This window comes from Nuphar pumila, chromosome 16 (assembly GCF_984573655.1).
Source record: "Nuphar pumila chromosome 16, dmNupPumi1.hap1.1, whole genome shotgun sequence".
Classification (NCBI taxonomy): domain Eukaryota; kingdom Viridiplantae; phylum Streptophyta; class Magnoliopsida; order Nymphaeales; family Nymphaeaceae; genus Nuphar; species Nuphar pumila.
Window position 1 is genome coordinate 2,976,075 of NC_143264.1, and position 20,945 is coordinate 2,997,019.

Consider the following 20,945-nt stretch of genomic DNA (forward strand, 5'->3'; position numbering starts at 1 on the left):
TATATGCTTAGCTTTATAGTAATTGCAAACATGTTTTAAGGTTATTAAGCAATATATAGAGCACTTTATTTATACAACATACAATCTGCTTGGCAAATACATAATGGTTGATGTTTACCAACCCCATCTGGCTGCTCAATGCATACCTTGTTAGGTCAAAGGCTTATTTTCGTGATTACCCAATGAATACGAACACAAAAAAGTGTGTTATACATGGTTTTCACATCACATTAGTGGAGCCCCATAACATGGGATTAGTTATATAGTAATTACAAGCATGTTTCAAGGCAATTAAGCAGCACACAAAGCACTTTATTTATACAACATTCAGCCTGCCTAGCACATACATAATGATTGGTGTTTACATGCCCTATGTGACTGCTTAATTCAGACCTTGGTAGGTCAAATGCTTATTTTTGTGATTACCCAATCAAGCAACACATGGAGCACTTTGTTTATACAACACATAGCCTGCCAGGTAAATACATAATGGTTGGTGTGTACTAGCCTTATCTGACCTTGATAGGTCAAAGGCTTAATTATTTTCATGATTACCCAATCAATACAAGCACAAAAATTATACATGGTTCCCACGTTTTCAATAATGTATGCTTAGCTTTATAGTAATTGCAAGCATGTTTCAAGTCAATTAAGCAACACATATAGTACTTTATTTATACAACATACAGCTTGCCAGGAAAATATTGAAACATGCTTGAAACTTATTAAACAAGATTTCAAATCTCCTAAGTTTCAATCTCCCAAGTTAATTATACTTTGTACATTTGAAATCCAAGTAGAGGTCACAGGGAGGGAGAGAGAGAGAGAGATTGAAACTTATTAAACAAGATTTCAAATGTACAAGTATAATTAACTGAGCGCGGATCCACTCATCCCCTAAGTCATACCTCTCTTCATACTCTTCTTTAGGATTTCATTGATCCAAGTTGTTTTAATCAGATTTGATCAAAACAACTTGCATCAATAAGATTCCGAGGGGTATGAAGATGGGGGATGAACCAAATAGCATACTTAACCATGCGACTTATTCAATGTTTTGCCAACAACTGGCAGCTTATGTCACACCACTGTCATTGAGCTTATGTCACAAGGCATCTCTGAATATGTGCAAGCTCATATTTCCTATCATAGAAATATACATTTTGACCCAAACACGAGCTATTTTATACCTAAGCCCTAACAGACCATGTATGGCTCCTCCAAAGCTAACTTGAACAAAGACAAAGAGAGGGAGAGCTGAGATGGCTCAAATTCCTGTCGAGTTCTTGCTCCAAAGGTTGGAAGCCTTGGTGGTGGACAAAGCAAGACTACTGAGAGGCGTCGGAGCTGAAGTCGAAGTGATAAAGTTGGAACTGGAGAGCATGAGATCCCTTCTGAAGGATGCAGACAGCAGGAAGGATAGAGATAGAGCAGCTGATTCGGTGGGACATGGGTTGAGCAGGTGCGAATTGCATCATACGATGCGAAGGACATCATAGATGGGTTCGAGCTTCAATTTGGAAGAGCGTATGAACGTGGCTTTGTGGGTTCCTTGCGAAAGCATTTTCACTTCGCCATGCATTTGAAGGAACTTTATCAACTCGCAAAAAAGATAGAAGGCATGAAGAAACGCATAGAGGGCATTTCTGTGAGAAAAGGTACGTATGACTTGAACAGATTGGAGGAAGGAGCAAGCTCAAGTAATGCTGATAGTGAACGATCGAGAGCTTTGAGCGAAGCATATTTGGCTGAAGAAACCTATGATCTGGGGATCCAGCGTGACAAGGCGACCTTGATAGGATGGTTGGTAAAAGGGGATGGGAAGCTTGCAACAATCTTATTGGTGGGGATGGGAGGTTTGGGCAAGACCACCCTTGCTAGGAAAGTCTATAAGAACCCCAGAGTCCGGGAATGTTTTCAGTGCTATGCATGGGTTCCTGTCTCCCAATCTTTCTGTCTCGAACATGTTCTACGATGCTTGTTGGAAGATTCCTACAAAGCAAGGGGTGAAAGGGTTCCGGACGATCTCATTCAGCTGCAGGACGTGAAGGCGCTCGGGGAAGCACTCAGACAGTATCTCCAGGGCAAAAGGTATGTCTTCGTGCTGGATGATGTTTGGAGCTCTAATGTCTTGAACTCTATTAGTTTTGCATTGCCAAAAGATGATTGTGGGAGTAGCATCATTGTCACATCTCGTATAGAGAATGTTGCTTCTGGCATAGAAAATGTAATAGAAAAGTCGATCCATGTCCTTCGCCTTAAGCCCTTATCTCGTAGAACATCAATGTACCTATTCTGTAGGAAGGCATTCCGTGACAACCCTCAGAGAGCTTGTCCTCCTCATCTTAAAGAAATCTGTGAGAAATTGCTGGACAGATGTGATGGCCTGCCACTTGCAATTGTAGCGTTAGGAGGTCTCATGTCAAATAGAGAGCAGTCGGAAATCGAATGGACAAGGATTCATAACAGTATGTGTTTGGAGTTAGGTGACAACCCTGATCTTGATAGAGTGCGACGCATCCTGTCACTGAGCTATGATGAGCTTCCTGTACACCTTAAGGCATGCTTCTTGTACTGTAGCATATTTCCAAAGAATTATTTGATCAAAGGAAATAAGCTAATCCGATTATGGGTGAATGAGGGGTTTATTGAACAAAAACAGTGTATGACCTTAGAAGAGGTGGGGAAGCAATACCTCAAGGAACTTACTGACAGGAGCTTGCTCTTAATCGTAGAGACAAATATCAAAGGAAGAGTGAAGACATGTATAATGCATGATGTCATGCGTGAATTAGTGGTGCCAATATCTATAAAGCAGGGGTTTTCAAGAATAGTATCTGAACACCAAGGATCCCATGGCACTAATGAAAGAAGCAGGCGTTTGTCACTCCATGGGACCAGTGACAACTTTGTGAGAGAAATCTACTCGGGTATGCCAATTGCAGCACGGTGCATCCACTCCTTCTTCACGTTTGGTTCTCCTTGGATGTCTGGCTTGGTCAATTGTTTCATGTTAATGAGGGGTTTATTGAACAAAAACAGTGTATGACCTTAGAAGAGGTGGGGAAGCAATACCTCAAGGAACTTACTAACAGGAGCTTGCTCTTAATCGTAGAGACAAATATCAAAGGAAGAGTGAAGACATGTAGAATGCATGATGTCGTGCGTGAATTAGTGGTGCCAATATCTATAAAGCAGGGGTTTTCAAGAATAGTATCTGAACACCAAGGATCCCGTGGCACTAATGAAAGAAGCAGGCGTTTGTCACTCCATGGAGCCAATGACAACTTTGTGAGAGCAATCTACTCGGGTATGCCAATTGCAGCACGGTGCATCCGCTCCTTCTTCACGTTTGGTTCTCCTTGGATGTCTGGCTTGGTCAATTGTTTCATGTTAATGAGGGTGTTGGATCTGCAAGGCGTTTTCATTGGTGAACTGCCGGATGCAGTGGGGGATTTATATCATTTGAGGTACTTGAATTTGAGAAAAACCAATCTGAAGAAGCTCCCAAAGTTCGCTCAAGAAGCTCCAAAACCTCCAATCACTGGATATTAGGGATAATCAAATTGAAAGGCTACCAAACATATCAAAGGCGAAGAAATTGCGCTATGTATCTGCATATTCTCATGCCGTTGATCCTTTCACCATAAGTCAGCTCTCGGGATGCGAGTTCCCAATTCAAATTTGCAACTTTGAATGCTTGCAAAAGTTATCGAGCATAAATGCTACCAGCAAGATCGTTGAAGCGATCAGTAACTTGACCCAACTCAAAAATCTCGGAATATTCAAAGTGAAAAAAGAGCATGGACAGAAGCTTTGTGACTCCATAACAAAGATGGGGAACCTTCGTACACTTGGCATAACTTCTATTAGTGAGGATGAGCCTCTGCTTTTGGAATCATTAACATAACCTCCACCATATCTTGAAGATGTCTGGCTGTTTGGTCGTTTGGAGAAGTTGCCATCATGGTTGGACTCCCTCCAAAATCTCATGAGGTTAGGTTTATACTTTTCTAAATTGCGTCTGGATCCTTTAGACTCCCTCCAATCATTGCCGAACTTGTTGTGGCTTAAACTCCATGATGCCTATCAGGGGACATCACTACGGTGCCCTGCAAACAATCTTCATAAGCTGAAGACGCTTAGTGTTATGAATCTGGTGTACTTATGAAGCATTGTTGTAGAGATGAGAACTTTGCCGAGCCTTGAGACACTGTCGATCTGCGAGTGTCCGGAGCTGAAGAGGGTGCCTGATATTCACCACCTCACCAACCTCAAGGAGTTGTTCTTGAAAGACATGCCTCATTACATGATGATGAGTACTCGGAAGCATGGGGAAGATCGCCTTGGGACAATTGTTCGTTTATTCAAAGATGAGGAAAAAATTTTCAAACAAGTGTATTAAAGATTGTGCATTTCATGTGTTGGGAAAATTAAATTGTCTTTGCTTTTGGTTTGGTGTGCTTTGTGTGGTTCACTTTTGTGGATTTTCTGCTTATTGTTAAAATTGCAAGGGCATGAAACATGGCCGTTTGTTATGGTTTTTCTTTTCTTGGGAAATAAAAGACGAGAAAACTAATATTGTGATAAGTTTCACTATTTATTTCTTTGTAGGCTAGCTTTAATTTGGTTAGTTCCATTTTCTGCTTATTGTAATGTTGTACAAGATGTCTATCACCACCGTGCATCTCACTTGATGTAAGCATGGGTGCGTTTGCTTGTCACTGAAACAGAATTGGATCCCCTCAATGGAATGCTTTCCGCCGAAAAGTGGGGTCCAGCATGTGCATTTTTGGCACACCTGTCGATGCAAATCAGTGGTCCCATGTTTGTTTCAACATTTTGAAATCTGCACAAATGCACGTCCGTTGATGAGTTTCCACGGAAAAGATGAGTTTTTCGTGACAAGCAAACACCCCCTGAATATTACAGAGGATAGAAAGAAGGAAAAGAGGGGGAGGAAACAGGAACAAACAGTGGCGTAGTAAAAAAAATGGTGTGATAGTCGGGGGTTTGGGGGCAGCGCCCCAAAAAATTTTTTTTTAAGATAAAATAAAAAATGACTACAATTATTAATAAAAATCTATTTCATATGGACAAATCAAACTATTTGCTGCAGTTAGGGCTGGGCTAGGACTCAGCTTTAAAAAAAAAATTAACTGTTTCGGGAGGCAGGACTGGGCTACAACCCAGTCCTGCCCCCCCCTCCCCCCCCCACCTCCGCCTCTGGGAACAAAGAAGAGAAAGAAATAAGAAAATGAGGAGAAAGAGAACTCACCTCTGGCCTCACAGGGTGGCGGCCTCTGTACAGGGGAGAGAGAGGGATAATGAGAGGGTTGGGGTGACCCTGCCCATTTTTTGTTTGCTTGTTTAAAGAGAGTCCGCAGTCTTGTCGTAACAAGGGGTGAAACTGTGAAAACCTGATCGTGTAGTTTGTTTTGATGGACCTGATTTGCACTTGCATCATTCCAAATCACGCCTGTCACGTGACATCAAACTTGTCATAAGAGAGAGAGAGGAGAGAGATTGTAACTCCCTCCGACTAGATCGTCGGAGGGGATAAACGTAAAAAAAAAAAGAAAACAATGGTTTCCCCAAAAGGGAAACCACATTCCAGAGGGGGTGAGGTCCTCACCCCCCAAAATCCACGAGGGTGAGGCTTATATCCTCACCCAGCGTGAAGGCTATAAATCGCCTTCACGCAACCTCCCTCCACAACATCCCAACGAGCGGAAGAGGGAGAGACAGAGAGAAAGAGTGAGGGGCACTTACCAGCGACGATGACGGTGACAGTAAGGCGAGTACCCCCTTCCTCTTCTCCTTCTTCATCTTCTTCTCCTTTCCTTTTCCGGTGAGCAAGGACTGGCAGCCATGGCTGCCAGCGATGTACAAAAAAAAAATACAAAGGTTAAGAGAGAAAGAGAGAAGGAGGAGTGGGGCGGCCGATGTCGGTGGCCGACCCCCCTACCAGAGAGAAGGACAGAGAGGGCCGACTCCGACGGTTGGCCCCTCTCTGTTTAAGGGGAAGGGGGAAGGAGCGGTGCCTCTTTGCCCCCTTCTGTTAAGGCTTTTATCTGAGGGACTGGGACGGTACGAAAGCGACCTGAACCAAACCGGGTCGGTTTGGGCGCAACCCAAACTGAACCTATCGGTCTGGGTTGCGCCCAAACCGAGTCGCATTAAAAAAAAAATGAGTCGGTCTGGGTGTGACCGAGACCAGAACCGACTCTGTCTGGATCACACCCAGACAAAGACAGACCAAGTTAAAACAAAAAAATAAAAAGTTGGTTGAATCGGTTCAGGTCGAATCGGTTCATACCAAACCGGGTCTAGCCGAATTGGTTCATATGGATCGGTTCAGACCGGACCGGTATGAACTGAACTGGTTCAGACGAACCTGATTCAGACCAAACTAGTTCACGGAGAACTGGTTCAGACCAAATTGGGTTTGAGCTGAAGCAGTTTGGATGAACCCGAGTCAGGCCAAACCGGTTTGATTTAACTGGATCTGGGTTCTCAGTTTGGATCCAGTTTGATCTGGACCTATTCTGGATCCAGACTGACTATTTTGGATCTATTTGGATTAGTCCTGGATCTATATCAGAACTGGGTCTAGATCAGACTGTTCTGGATCCAGTCAGACAGTATGGATCCAGTCAAAATGTCCTATATCTAGTCAGAATATTTTGGATCTAGTTAGAATATTCTAAATCCAATTAGACCATTCTGGATCCAGTCAGACTGTTCTGGATCCAGATGAGTAATGGATCTGAATCCAAGCAATCAAGGTTGGATCCAGATTATAAATTAATCCAGATTGGATCACAAGATAGTCTCGGGTTGTATCGAAATCCGAAATAACCACAATACCCTTTTGGGTACCCGAGATTTATTTTGGTAAAATGAACATAACTTTGCACCCCAAACTTAGAATTGAGTGAGGTTTGGTGCGTTGGACTCGTATCAAAGAGAAAAATCTACTTGTCTATTAGTTTTGGTTAAATTAGTGATACAAAAATTAAGGTTTCATGAGTCAATTCGGGACGGGTATTTTAGTAATTCTGTAAGTGGTTTTGTGCATTAATGCAAGCATGGTTGTGTATTGTTCAGATCCTACTGTTAGAGCAACCTGAAACTCGATTGCGATAAAAGCATAGTGTTCACACTTGAAGTAAGTGATATTATGAGCAATTTTAGAAGTAAATAAATTTTTTACGTTGTGTGTTATTGTAATGTTGTAAATGAAAATGATTAGCATGATAATTTGTGAGTGAGATCATGACATGCCTAGCATTTCCATGCTTGACATTATGAGTTGAATTTATATACATGTGTGTTGTGATATGCATGTTAGTTGTGGTTGGTCATGCATGTTAGAAAGAGAATTGAATTATGAACGCATGTCTATGTGATTATTAATATCATGCATTGTGATGAGATTCTATTTAGATTGGAGTCCTTTTTATTCTATTTATGTTGTATGAATGAATATTTTGAGATCAGCATGCTTAACTCCTTAAATCCCGAAAGTGGCGACCTGTGGCAAGGGCTACCTGGTTTGTAGTCAGAGTGCAACCACCACGGAGAGTGGGCCACCGATGATTTAATGATATAGAGACACTACATCGTTGCATGTTTAGTGAGAGATAGTGCGAGTCCTATTGTCATTATGAGATTAAAGATTGAGATCCGTCGTGACCAGTTTACGACATCACTCGTGAGAGAATGAGTGAATTATGAGTTTGAGAATATAGTTCAATGTGTTGAACTTAGTCATGACTTAAGATTACACTCACACTAGGTTTGAGACTCTAGAGGACCATGGATGATTGATAATCATCATGGTTAGGATGTAGCATGAATCATACTGAGATTAAGAGCTTGACCTCTTGGCTAGCTACTGGCGGGGTCTTCGTGGTGGTTCACTGCAGTGCCTGGTGATCTGAGGACTACTGGGAGTGTATGGTTTATTGTCTGGCCAACATGTAAAATTGAGGTATTCTACGAGGTTGTTACGTCCATAGACGGCTATGACCGGTATAGTCGACCTAGTGATAGTTGTTTTGAGAGAGTTGAGAAAGTTAATGGGGGTAATTAAAATATACCAACCTGTGTGGTGTGTCGAAAACTAAACTAAGACTAGGGGCTTAGAGCTCACTACAGTTGTAAGTTTAAATATTTATTTGCTTATAATTATTTCTTACTGGGTTGTAGACTCACCCCCAATGTTTAATTACAACTATAGATTTCAGGCTTATTAATACAAACAGAATATGAACAGTTTCTTCATTATCAGCAGAGTACTTGGTAGATTTTATTTCTTTGTCATTGAATAAAGATGTAATTGCTTTTCTTTTGCTATGAATGATGAACATTGCAAAAAAAAGTTGATTATGGGAATAAAAATAATCTTTTTTTAAGCCACGTTTTCTCTATGTGAACTTTGAACTCTTTTCTTTTGGGAAGTAATACCAATTGAACTCGGACTCCCAAGGTCCCAGATCGGGGTGTTACAGAGATTAAAAAAAATAAAATAGCGAAGGATAAATGTTATTCAGAGGGAAAGAATAGGCACAATAATACTGCATACCACCAGTCCACCACGTTCGTGCTGCTCTTATTTCTTATATTATTTCTGAAAGACTTAGTATTACTTCAGAAAATGCATTTTTAATATTTAAATATCAAAACTAGTTTTTATTGACTAAAAAATTAAGAATTTCATGTGATCGTGTCTTATTTTCTATTTTTTTTTAAACTTGCGAGTCTAACCCGTGTCATGCATCCTCGTGTACGCCGATCTTTGTGACAAACTGGGAGGAGTTCTCGTTTGTCAAAATAGGATGGCAGCTCTCGATGTGAATTTTTTGAAAAAATTGTTCATCTAGAAATGGAGAAAAATTTCATATGAAAATCAAGTAGCTTTAGAAAAAATTTCATTTGAATGTTTTGTATATACCTGATATTAGGGATGTAAATGGGGATTCAGGATGGAGGTTTTTGCAATTTTATGGCTGTTCCGTATCCTATCAGGATCCGGCTCTCCATGTATTTAGCTGTTCGGGATCCAATCCCTTTGCATCCCCACCTGATATATTTAAAAACTCATTTTAAAATTTTGCAAGAATACGATTTGTGGCTATAGTTTGAAGCGGGCAAATTTCTTCTTTGCATTAAAAGAAAAAGAAGAAAAAACCTCAACTACACTTGCCTGATCATGTCCACAAACATAAAGGTTGCTTTGAGGGCATTTCATTGCACCGAAAAACAACTGCTACTTGCCACTGTTGTCTGAAACAACAGTGGGATGCCTGAAACATAATGTCCCACATGTCTAGCGGGACTCCTGCGGTGTTCCAGTCTGTGCATCTGCCCACAGTGTTTGGGGATGCGTAAAGGCGATACAAGCAGACTATACAGGCAATTGGAGATCAACTCAAACTAGATTCAGATCCACAAAGTTAATCCAGAAAAACTAAAACTGCTAGAATTTTTTGCTAAAAAAAAATCTCAAAATCCTAAATATTATCTAGATTCTCAAAAAATAGTTTTGAACAACAATAATGTAGTTTCTCCAAAATAAATTTTGAAAAGTCCCCAAAAACTAGAAATGATATTTGTGTCCCTGCAGGCCTGCCTTAGACATGGAGCGGGCTGGGTTTGCGTGTTCAGGCTCGATGATACTTCTTTCCTGAACGTGCCTTCGTCACATTATCCTTGATATCATCGAGACACACTGCATCAGTCCCCTCAAGCTCAAAAGGGTTATTTATCAAAGTTTGCTCCTCATCCGTTGAATCTAGAAAAGATGTTTAACATTGAACACATCATAAGTATTATAATGAGAGGCAAATTCAATCTATATGGATATTCATTGATTCTCTCGAAGACCTCGAGAGGACTAATTTGACAGTTTGATAGTTTACCCCGCATTTCAAGAGAAATCCTTTCTTTAGATAAAATAACCCAAACAAAATCTTCAAGTTTAAAGATTACATAAGACACTTTTTATCCACCACTTCTTTGTATTTTGTTGTACTTTCGATGAGATTTTGTATTACCTGTTCATGTATCTCATGAAGTGCATCTATTCTTTCTTCAAGAGATTTATGAACCTGCTCAACTGAAGGAATTAAGCCTAAATCAACTCTAAAGAAAGGGTTAAAGCCATACAAAACTTCAAAAAGGCTAAAAACCTCTTAATACAGTGACAGATTTATTAAAAGCAACTTAAATTTGAGACAGTATACTAGGCCAAGACTTAGGTCCATCAATAACAATTGCACACAATAAAATTTCAGTGATCTATTAGCAACTTATGTTTGCCTTCAGTTTGTGTACAATGCTAAAATGAAGTGAAGTGCCTAATTATTTTTACAATTGTCTCAAAAAGTGTTCCATAAATTTTGAATCTTTATTAGATGTGATATTCTTAAGAATACCATGTAGTTTATAAATTTCTTTAAAAAATAAATCAGTAATTTGTGAAGCATCCATGATTTTTCTACAAGGTATAAATGGTAACATTTTAGAATATCTATCAACTACCACAAATATTGAATCAAATCCATGAGCAAACTTAGGTAATCTTAATACAAAAATCAATCGCTCAGGAGTGAGTAATGACAAATATAATCTAGCATTAGTATAATACTAAACATTTTTTAAAACCCCCCAAAAATTAATTAATGATTTTTTTAATTAATAAGATTTTATTTGATTTTTTATTACAAAAGATTTGAAGATGTAGGTTCAGTATAATTAATTATTATTCATTTAAAAAAGAGATTAGTATTATACCTTGAATCTTAGGAGTAGACCCTATGTGGAATCATGAACCCTAACAGGGAGGATCCATAGTCAATGCATGAGACCACTTCAAGAGTCTAAATTTTAGATAGTATTAGTGATCTAGTTTACCATAGATACATAGGAGACAAAAGATAAACTAAGATTAAGAATTTGAATTTTTAGGGTCGGGTCCGGTACCCAGCAAAAAAACTGAGTTGGGTCAGGTACATGACAAAAATCATGACCCAAACATTATTAGGGTTGGCAATTTTCATCCATACTAAAAAATTCAGACTCAGACCGGGTCGGATACCCGCTACGAAACCAACCTGTTGATAGACTTATTTGCAACCCAACGGCATGCTAGTCAATCGGGTACATTAATACATGTGTATTATAGTGAGATGTAATAGAATGTCTGCTTTCAGCTTTCAGAATTTATTGATTCTGCAGTTACGGCATAACATATGCAACTTAACATTGGCAGATTCTTTTCTTCTTTAACATTTCAGGTTCGGGCATAATAGATTCATAACTTTTGGAGTCATATGAACAGGCGTCTATCATTGAGCTATAAGCTTTATACATAAATGAAACAATGACACAAATAACAATTCTATGGAGTATAAGACATGTCCATAAAATCAATCTATCATTCCAGCTTCCATGCATACAAAATCAAACAAAATCCCTTCATGGAGCTACTGGAAAAGGAGCTATCACTGCCTGTATTTTCCGGCATCCCGGGCTTGAACACAAACAAAGCATGGCCCGAGCCCGGGTTGAACACCCAATCATGCACGTCCCAAAAGACTTACACCGGAATGGTCTCAACAAAAACCGTATCATTCCCTCTGAACTTCCATTGCAGGGTCTTCACATGAACCAGCATTATACCATCTACACTAATCCACATCTCGGAATCTTTCGCGGTCAAGATCGAGGTATCGATCACAATCTCGTGTTCCTTCCCTCTGTCTTCGAACTTGGCTTTCGTGACGAAACACTTCTTGCCGAAGACATTCTCCTTCTTGGACAGCAGCATGGCATCAACCAGTGACGGTCTTGATCCTGTCTTTCTGTAGGCTTCCTTCTTCAAGCCCCCCAGTAGCAGAACCACCTCATCCTCGCATACGATTGCAACGTAGAATTCGCCGAGAGGCTCCGGCCCGCCGGAGAATTTCGCGGTTCGGAGGTCCCAGAACACTTCGAGCCGGGTTCCGGCGATGTCGAAGTGCTTGAATCCTTTCTTGCTCCAGAAATGCCATGGTTTGAGATCGATCTTGCAAGTGTGCTGATGTTCATTGCCGCAGCCATCAACCAAGAGACAGAGGCAATGTGCCATTAGATTCTTGCACCATATCACTGTAACATAGCGGCAGACTCCGGCGATCATGGCCTGGTAGACAGACATGACTGCACTCTGGCCGGATTTTGCTCCCAACAAATCGTCTGACAACTTGTCACCGGAAAAACATGCCGGAATCGGGATCGCTTCCTGCATTTTGCGGTTTCGGTAAATCCAGAGCCAAGCTCAATTCAAAACCAATCTAGATCGAACGACACGGAACCGAAACTCGACATTTCTTGTTCATCGCAAAATGAAATTCCTGATGAAGAACGCTAGCAACTTTGAACTGAAAATTGCAGTGAAAATGCACACAACCAACCATCCAAAAACGGATTCTACTTTACTTGGTATCTTCAAAAGAGAATGAACAATGGTTTTCGATAGCAATCATGTAAAGCAGTTGCCGGAAAAACCTAATTTTTTTCCGGAAAAATTTGGATCCGGCATATACCCATTTGAAAACTTCTAACCTATATGAAATCAGAGAAATTGCTGAATAATGGAATTTGCTCAAACCATGAGAGAGAGAGAGAGAGAGGTTAACGTTGGAGGAGGTTGTTCTGTTGGTGTCAAGGAATGAGGTGGAGGATGTGTAATTTTGCTGTCCTCAACAGAAGCGAGCGAGAACGTCGCGGACACCTCGTGGTGTGATTGGAGGCAAGGGTGGAGTCCCAGTTCCCTTCTTTTTGACCTTTTGACCGAAGTTGGCATAAGTACAAACAAATGCTGCCATGATTCACGCGATGATGGAGATGGACAGAGTTACACCTAGGGGTGTCAATGGGTGGGTTTGATCCGGATTCGACCCATACCAAACCATATAAGGTCAGGGTTCGGTGATAAATAAAAAGGCCCGATTAAAATCCGAGTTGGTTTGTGAAATTTATGGAGCTGGGTATGGGTTGTGAATTTTCATACCAGACCAGGGCCCAACCTCAGTTCTAATTAAGATCCACAATTTTTCAATGTAAAACTGATAAAAAATATTATTTTATGGGATATGGTCTGGTTCTGGTTCATGTAATCCTTATAGGATCCGGGTATGGTTTCTCTTATGGTGGGTCTGGTTAGACTCGGTTCTCACCCTGTACCATAATCTCAAAGGATGTTTGGGTTTAGTTCTACCTGGGTTAGAACCAAACCCGAACTGTCTACAACCCTAATTGAACCTCATGGGATTTTTTTATTCAATGATGAGCAACCCTCGCTGTTCACCTGTAAAAGTTACAAGCATATCCATGCACCAGCAGGGTTTGAACCACCTTGCTGGCCAGGCAGGCAACTCCCCATCCTAATCTATAACAGCCGATGTTAAAAAAGAAAAATGAAGAGGGCAAGATCAAGGAGCGAGAGTGAGAAGTTAATAAGAAACAATTAAGAAGTGAATTAAGATATATTTATTTTAAATGTGTATAACATTTTAAAAATTATAAAAATATATTGATATTTAAAATTTATTTGTAACATAATTAAAATAATTCAATTATATCATCATTATTACAGGAATCACAATTCGATAATAATGTAAATATGTTTTTTTTAGTGAAAATGTAATTATCGTATTAAATATATGATTCCCTTGGATACGTGCTTCCCTTGATAAAAAACCAAGCCATGAAAGCACTTGCTTTCCAACTTGCAAAACTGCTTTCAGATAATCGAGTTTCCCAACAAGAAGTGAAGGGTCTTCTAAAAGACAAGAAGAGAATGGTCACATTGTTTTCTCATTTCCTCAATGTCATAGTGGAAAATCTCACAATATTTATGAAAATCTTGCAAAAATATCACAAAAATTACTTGAAAGTTAAAAATGACAATTTCTTGTGATATTTTCAATTTCTTATGATATTTTCCTCAGAAACATAAATATCACATTTTAAACATGATATTTTTGCTTTTATTAGCTATTTATCATAAAAAACTATGTTTTATTTTTAAATATTTTTATTTTTTAGTTATTAAAAAATATTTTTTATTACCGAGATTTTGCCGATAAAAACACTAGTTTTTAGCGGGCGAGAATTTGCCATTTTTAGCTTTTGTCAGTATGCTCTATATACCATGAATGCTAAAAGAAGAGCTATAGAGTGGATCATCATAGTGTCTTATGCCCAAAGATTCAAATTCTGAATCCAAGCTAAAACTCTTCGTTGACTTGAGAAGCTTTTAAAATTGGATAACAAAAGTCCTAACACCCTCAGAGAACGCTGGAGACCCATTGTTTCACCCAAATGTGAGAAAATGGTTCTTTTTCATATGAAAATGGTTCATATCGCATGTTGAGGGAAACAGACGTGTTTTGGGTGAGGCCCTTTACACCCCTCCCCCTGGGGAACAAGTTTCATATGAAACAACGCCCGGGCTGTGCTAAACTTATTTCATGCAGCAGCCACAAACAAACACCTAGAGATGCCACTTTCTCAAGCTTTGTAGGGTATGCGGCCAAACGGAAATTTTGAATTCCATGAATGGGTTTCAGAAGCCAAGAGCGTTTCGTGCTAAAGCCACTACAAGTGAAAACCTTACAAAGACAACTTAGTAGCTCCCCTCTATCAGATAATTGGTAAAGAAAAAAGTGCTTCTGTCAAAAGTCCATAATGCTCTCTCTAATGGTATTGGGATTCACAGAAATGGATAATTTGTTTCACTCAATGTTCCTACCCCCATTATGCAATTAAATACTTCCCAACGTGCGGCCTAACTTCCTTGATATGGTTATTAGTGGCTGATCATAACTTCCTATTGTTAATGCCCAGACAAATGCCGGCATTGATCTGTGATGAAACTGATACATCTGTTACAGCCCAACTCAATCTTACAAATTCTTGTCAGTGTACGGAAAACTATGGATCAATTTGAACCATTTGACTATCAAATCTAAAATGAAATTTAGTTGATAATCATTTGACAACTAGATACTTAGGAAATAAATGACTGAACTAATCACTCCAAAATACAGTGTCTATTCTGAACATTTTCCAAAAAAGGGGTTCCAAATAACGAGTGAGAGACACAAACATCATGCAAACAAGAAAGATCGACTGTCATCGGCCAAAGCATTTTAGTATAGAAGATGTAAGAGTAGATGAAAGGAACTTCAGCCCCGCAGATCCTCCGGGGAAGTAAGAGAGCGCGTAGTATGCAAGCGCTAGTACCTACAAACAGTGAATAAGATTAAATTTCCTATACAGACAAGGACCGAGTACAATATAACTCTAGTATACGGAGAAATAATCATTTAAAAGGACAAAAAAGAATGTGATAATCTATACACGTGGAAAATGGTATGTTATAAAACAGGAAATCTGTTTTTTTTCTTGATTTTCTTCTGAACTAACTAGGACTTGACATAGGTCACAAAGATGATAAAGATTTTTCTGATGCTGTGAAAAGATAATTACATAAAATGGCAGAGATCATTTTGTTGATAGTAACAGTTGGTTGTAAATGACGATGATTGTTTACACCTCACTGACATGATGATCATAGTGTCATGCATGATGATGGCAACAGAAGTAAAAAACAATGTGTCACTGAAGAGATGATAATGAGAATGGAAGTCAAACACAACATATTCAAGGTGTTAAATAATGGTATATAATGGCAGAGTCAAGAACAAGGCCAAAGTGGGATATACCTGTAAAACAGAGAATAGCACAGAGAGAACGTAACTGTGAAGCACCATTGACACATAGATGGTACCTACCATGGTACCTATGAATCCCAGTGTGAACGGAAGTCTCTGCAACATACAAGAAACAATTTCAACAGATCAGTTTACACACATGACAAGGACCAAATAACTATCACCAGTAACACAAAATTTCAAAATCTACTGCAGTCTAGTATACCTTAACACACATCAGGCAATTAGAATCTGACTAAAAAATTTTTAGACAGGAAAGAAAGAGTAAATTGACCACTAATAATAAAATAGAATTCCATGTACCTCTCTTGACGTCATGTGGGAGAGCTGATTCTTCGGACCTTTGAGTGCGAAAAATGACCCAATAATAAAGACACATCCAAGGGTGAAACATATTGCAAACTTCTGAGGCATTAGTACCATCACAGGAAGAAACATTGTGAAGGAGATGAAAATGAAGAAAACACCAGTTGCCAAGAAAAGCCCAAAGTACAACAGAGATTTCCCAGATGGCACAGTGCTAGCAGCAGTTTGTAGGTTGCCAGGTAGATCACGGACTCCTTTTGAAACCCTAGAATAGAAGCAAAAGCAATAATTTTAGTTAATATACCAACTACCATTGTTATCACAACAATTTACTAACTAAAAACAAAAACTTGAATAAAAGAATTTGACCCACAAAGAAAAACAGAAAAAAGAGTCAAGCTATTAAGATAGTTACAACAATGACAAAGAATGCAGTATGCACAAGCCAGTAAACTGGCACAAAGCCCAACAACTTCAATGGCTATTGTATTGACCTTACTAATCATGTAATTGGCTCTAAGCAGATCTAAGTGACAGGAAGATGAAAACTCATGGTTTAACCAGGTGATAGGCTATCATATGCAAAATAAATATGCATCAAAAACACCAAACAGGATACAAGATTAAGGAGACAAGTCCTGAAAATAACTAGACCATGCCTCAAGCAAAACCATCAGCTGGGATAGTCTTGACTCTTGAGATGTTTATACCCAAAATAAGAAAACATAACTGGTATATAGTCAAAACTTCAAGTAGCAGAGATTCGTCACATCATAACCATTAGCAGCAATACAACCAAAGAGTCCAGAACTGCTTAGATGTATGTGTTCTCCTAGACACTAGCTTTATGGGTCTTTGCACATGACTGGGACATTGAATTTGTCACTTAAAAATGTAAGCTCCTCCTAATTTTCATTGACAAAAGAATCAATATTATACCTCTCCATGAAAATCCAATCACACAACATTTTGTCCAGAGGCTCAAATATTGTTCATACTAAAACCAAGTCTATGGAACTTCAATTTTAAGCTAACAGCTCACATAAATGCATGAAGATTTAGCTATTTTCACAAAACCAATTCCATTCTTCTGGTATTTTATAAAACCAAGCCACAAGTCAAGTGCTAAAAACTATGTTACATGGGTGCGGGTGCGGCAAAAAATATATAGAAGGGGGGTCCGGGGGTTCCCCCCTGGCGGGAGGTTATAGGGGGGCAGCGCCCCCCCCCCCCCCCCAAGATTTTTTTTTTTAAATTCCGCAGCCCATTTCATAGGGCAATTTTTAAAAAAAAAAATCCAAAAAATGGACCAAAATGACCCTGGGTGCGTTGACTGCACCCAGGGTTGGGTTGACCGCACCGGGTGCCACACCCGCGTCGCGTCGACGCGGGTGCGGCACCTGTCTGGCCGAATCCCTGTGACATAGGCTAAAAACTATAACTTGAGAACCACAAACTTATTCCAAATCCAACCCTATCTTTTAGTATTTTTATGTTTCAAAAAGGGCTACAATAACTTTTTAACATGAAGGTTGTAAACATAAGAGAAAATATAAGCTCGAGCATATTAGTCGAGGCTAGAGGTCAAGGATTCAAGATATGTTTGTTAACAATTCAAATGTTCTCTTGGCACTTGTGTGCATCCACCACTTCTATGAGGCAAAAGAAAATGTACATGACCATCTGGGGATAAGCACTTTGGATATCTAACAAACTTATACCTAAGGAGATTCTTTACCAGTACTTTCTGAAAAACACATTGTTCATCTACCCAATTTTTGTGCAAACTAACAAAAGTAACATGACTAATGGAGACAGAAAAGACAATCTTCAAACAACATTGACTGTTACCATAAGCACACATAGCCCTCTATGCAATTTGTGAGTGAATCACAGACAACCAACAATTATTTCAGGTTCTCCACAACAAAGCAGCAAGAATCTTTCAAATAATGGAATTGAAACCAACTAAACAACTTCTGCTATTATCATCATCAAAATGATCTTGCAGTCAAGAATAAGAAAGAAGAAGAAATGAAAAGATAAACATATCCCTGAAATCATGTGCCATGAGATACTTCAATATATGTAGAACCAGGAAAGATTAGTCATGGATTTATTGGTCTTTCCAATAAGAGAAACTGCTGTAGATACTGGAGAGGAGAAGAGAACAGAGGCATGCAAGTTTAATAGAGGGTAATGTTATCCAGACAAAGTATTGAAGTTTAGCCATGTCTTCATGGTCAAGCAGCAGTCAAATAATTAAATAGAAAGCTTGAGGGGAGTTTTCAGAAAGTAGACTACAGTTTTACAGGTGACAAGTGACAACACAAAATTACAGCAACTTTTTCCAACCTGAGTTCATATTAAGTCAATCACTTTCATACAAGAAACAGTATGAAAATTTATATAGCTAACACCAATGAGAGACCATACCAGGGAGGCGTTAACCAAGCTCACAAAACCCATTTGATACATTCAAAGATTCAAAATTCGGAAAAACAATGAAAAATGCAAATTATTCTCTCTTACATGTTTGACATCCAAAGCTTGAGATTTTGGACGGGAAGAATCGAATAATTGGAAAATTTTCTGATAGAATCTCAACGTGAGACGATCCAAAATCAGATTTTCAGAAAGAAATATGAAGCTTAAAATATTATTCAAAACGCTTCACATTGCAACAAAAACCTCACAACTGAGTCGATCTTCAAATGGAAAAAGAAGAGCAGAACAAAAACCGACCTACAATCAACACGCAGTTACCTACTCACCTACATTTTAACACACCAATGTTTCCTTCAAAATTCAGAAAACAAGAAGGTGAGAAGCAACCAGAGGAAAAAGAAAAGAAAAGAAAAGACAGAATTATTCATACAGATCCACATCGAACCAGGAAGATTTCAAAAAATTAAAAAGTGAGAGAGCTAAAAAACATATAAAAAGGAGAATAGAAACCCTAACCCTAATTCCACCACCCAAAATTCAGCAGAATATCTCAATCACCTCAAACTTCCCAATTCATACACCAAAATTATCCGAAAAAAAAAACAGGAGATACAAGAAAGAGGTAAAAATTAAGATATCGTAATCCATTCTTACACATTGAACGTCCCGGAGACTTTATCGTTGGCCGTCCGCACGGCGGCCTCGAGATCGAACCCGAATCCCGACGATCCGGCGTCCTCCGACGATCGCGACGCGGCGTAGGAGTTCCAATCGGCAAGGAGGGAGGCGGGCTTCTCCTGCTCAGAGCTGCTCGGCCCGCCCATGAACCACGCCTGAGCCGTCTTCTGCATATTAGTAGAAGATTTCTCAGGGGAAAACCACAAGGAAATGGATCTGATTCTCAACCGAACGTCGGAGAATTAGGGTTTTCGGGGTTTAGGGCAAAGGCAACGGAGAGGCGACGTCTCGGGAGGAAGACGAAATCCTCGCCGTTCATGGAGGATTCCGACGAACGAGATCGGAGGAGTTCCTGAGCGTTTGCGAGTGAGATATCAAAGTCTACTTCCGGCTAGTGACGCATTGAAGTGACTGTTTCTTTCATGAAAATTGAAATAAATTGTGACGACAAAAAACATTTTAAAAATAAGTACCAGAGCCGAAAATCGTCCAGGTAGGTTAGGATCGCTGAAGACTACCTTCTCTTATACAGCTGGCAGCATGAAAGGTTGAGCTTCACTTTTCCCTTCTCACTCACCAACGAGTGGAAGATTAGATTATGAACAAATAAAGAGAAAATTTCATTTATGGCTCCAATCTTTTATCCATAATTCCAAATATGAACCTCAATTTTCTGAAATGTCAAAAAAGAGTTTATATTTTCTTAAAAGGCAAACAAAGCCCTACACCAAATTTGGAATTGCAACCTTCATCATTAAGACTTCAAACCTTTTTTGTTTTTATGATGATGAATGAGTATTTTTCAAATTTCAATAAAAGAAATCACATTTTCCAATATGATAGATGTTGATACGAGGTTCTTATTAATTTTTTATTTTTTTTTTACATTTACACGGAGAAACCGCCCATGAGATATAATATATAGACCCTACTTGAAGTTGAGATAAACATTGAGGAAAATCGTTCCTCCTAGTGAGGAACGATTCGTCATCGAGATGAGAGGGAGGAATCGTGGGTGCTCCCTCCCACGATTTTGAGAAAGTGGGAGCATGGAGGCTCCCACGGTTGTAAGGTTTTTATTTAAGAAACCACACAACCCCATCCGCCCCCATCGTCTCCTCAGCAACCAGAAAAAAAAAGGAAGAGAGAGGGAGGGAGTTGCAGAGAGGATAGGAGGTGAAGGAGAGCGAGAGCGAGAGAGAAAGAGAAAGGGAGAACGAAACTGCTGACAGGTAAACTCCTCCCCCTTCTCTGATCTGCTTCCGGAGAGAGAGAGAGAGAGAGAGAGAGAGAGAGGGTCTCTCTCCGCCACACTCACTGAAAAAACAAAGAAAAAGAAAAGAGGAATGATCATTTCCGTTTCCAACAGAATGTTGACAGACTCTCTTTAGGCTGAACCAGATCATGTCGGCTTGACCCAAACTGGTCTAGGTGTCTACCTAAACCAGGTTGGGTCAGATTGAAGACCGACTCGGTGTGAGTACAACCGAGATCGAGTCTAGTCAAAGAGTTTTTTTAAAAAAATATGTATATCGAGATAAAAATTATCTCAATTTTTTGTCATAAAATAGACAAACCGAGTCTGGGTTTGGGTTCAATTTGGACCAAACTCAGACCGAATGGGATCTGGGCCCAGTTGGTACCAAACCCATATTGAACTGGGTCTGGTTCAGTTGTATCAAACTGAATCTTGATCCAGTTTGCTAATTTGAGAGAGAGAGAGTT

General features: G+C 39.4%; 2 protein-coding genes and 1 pseudogene across 3 annotated transcripts; 1 reads left to right on the plus strand and 2 right to left on the minus strand.

Moving 5' to 3' along the window:
• The first annotated feature begins 1,262 nt into the window (after positions 1 to 1,262).
• On the plus strand, positions 1,263 to 3,555 carry LOC149812677 (disease resistance protein RPM1-like). Its single transcript, XM_089992276.1, has 3 exons — positions 1,263 to 1,462; positions 1,678 to 2,998; positions 3,043 to 3,555. The coding sequence occupies exons 1-3, from the start codon at positions 1,263 to 1,265 to the stop codon at positions 3,553 to 3,555; spliced, it is 2,034 nt and encodes a 677-aa protein (XP_089848402.1).
• A 7,888-nt stretch (positions 3,556 to 11,443) lies between these two features.
• On the minus strand, positions 11,444 to 12,295 carry LOC149812678 (uncharacterized; annotated as a pseudogene).
• A 2,763-nt stretch (positions 12,296 to 15,058) lies between these two features.
• LOC149812679 (protein transport protein SFT2-like) lies at positions 15,059 to 19,798 on the minus strand. 2 transcript variants are annotated; one of them, XM_089990962.1, is made up of 5 exons: positions 19,739 to 19,798; positions 19,197 to 19,387; positions 16,092 to 16,359; positions 15,780 to 15,884; positions 15,059 to 15,297 (listed from the first exon to the last, which is right to left on the minus strand). In XM_089990962.1, exons 2-5 carry the CDS (start codon positions 19,364 to 19,366, stop codon positions 15,187 to 15,189), a joined length of 654 nt encoding a protein of 217 aa, XP_089847088.1. In that variant the 5' UTR covers positions 19,367 to 19,387; positions 19,739 to 19,798; the 3' UTR covers positions 15,059 to 15,186. The 2 variants fall into 2 exon arrangements, with proteins under 2 accessions (XP_089847088.1, XP_089847087.1); XM_089990961.1 differs by lacking the exon at positions 19,739 to 19,798 and having other exon boundaries at positions 19,197 to 19,596.
• Between the last annotated feature and the right edge of the window lie 1,147 nt (positions 19,799 to 20,945).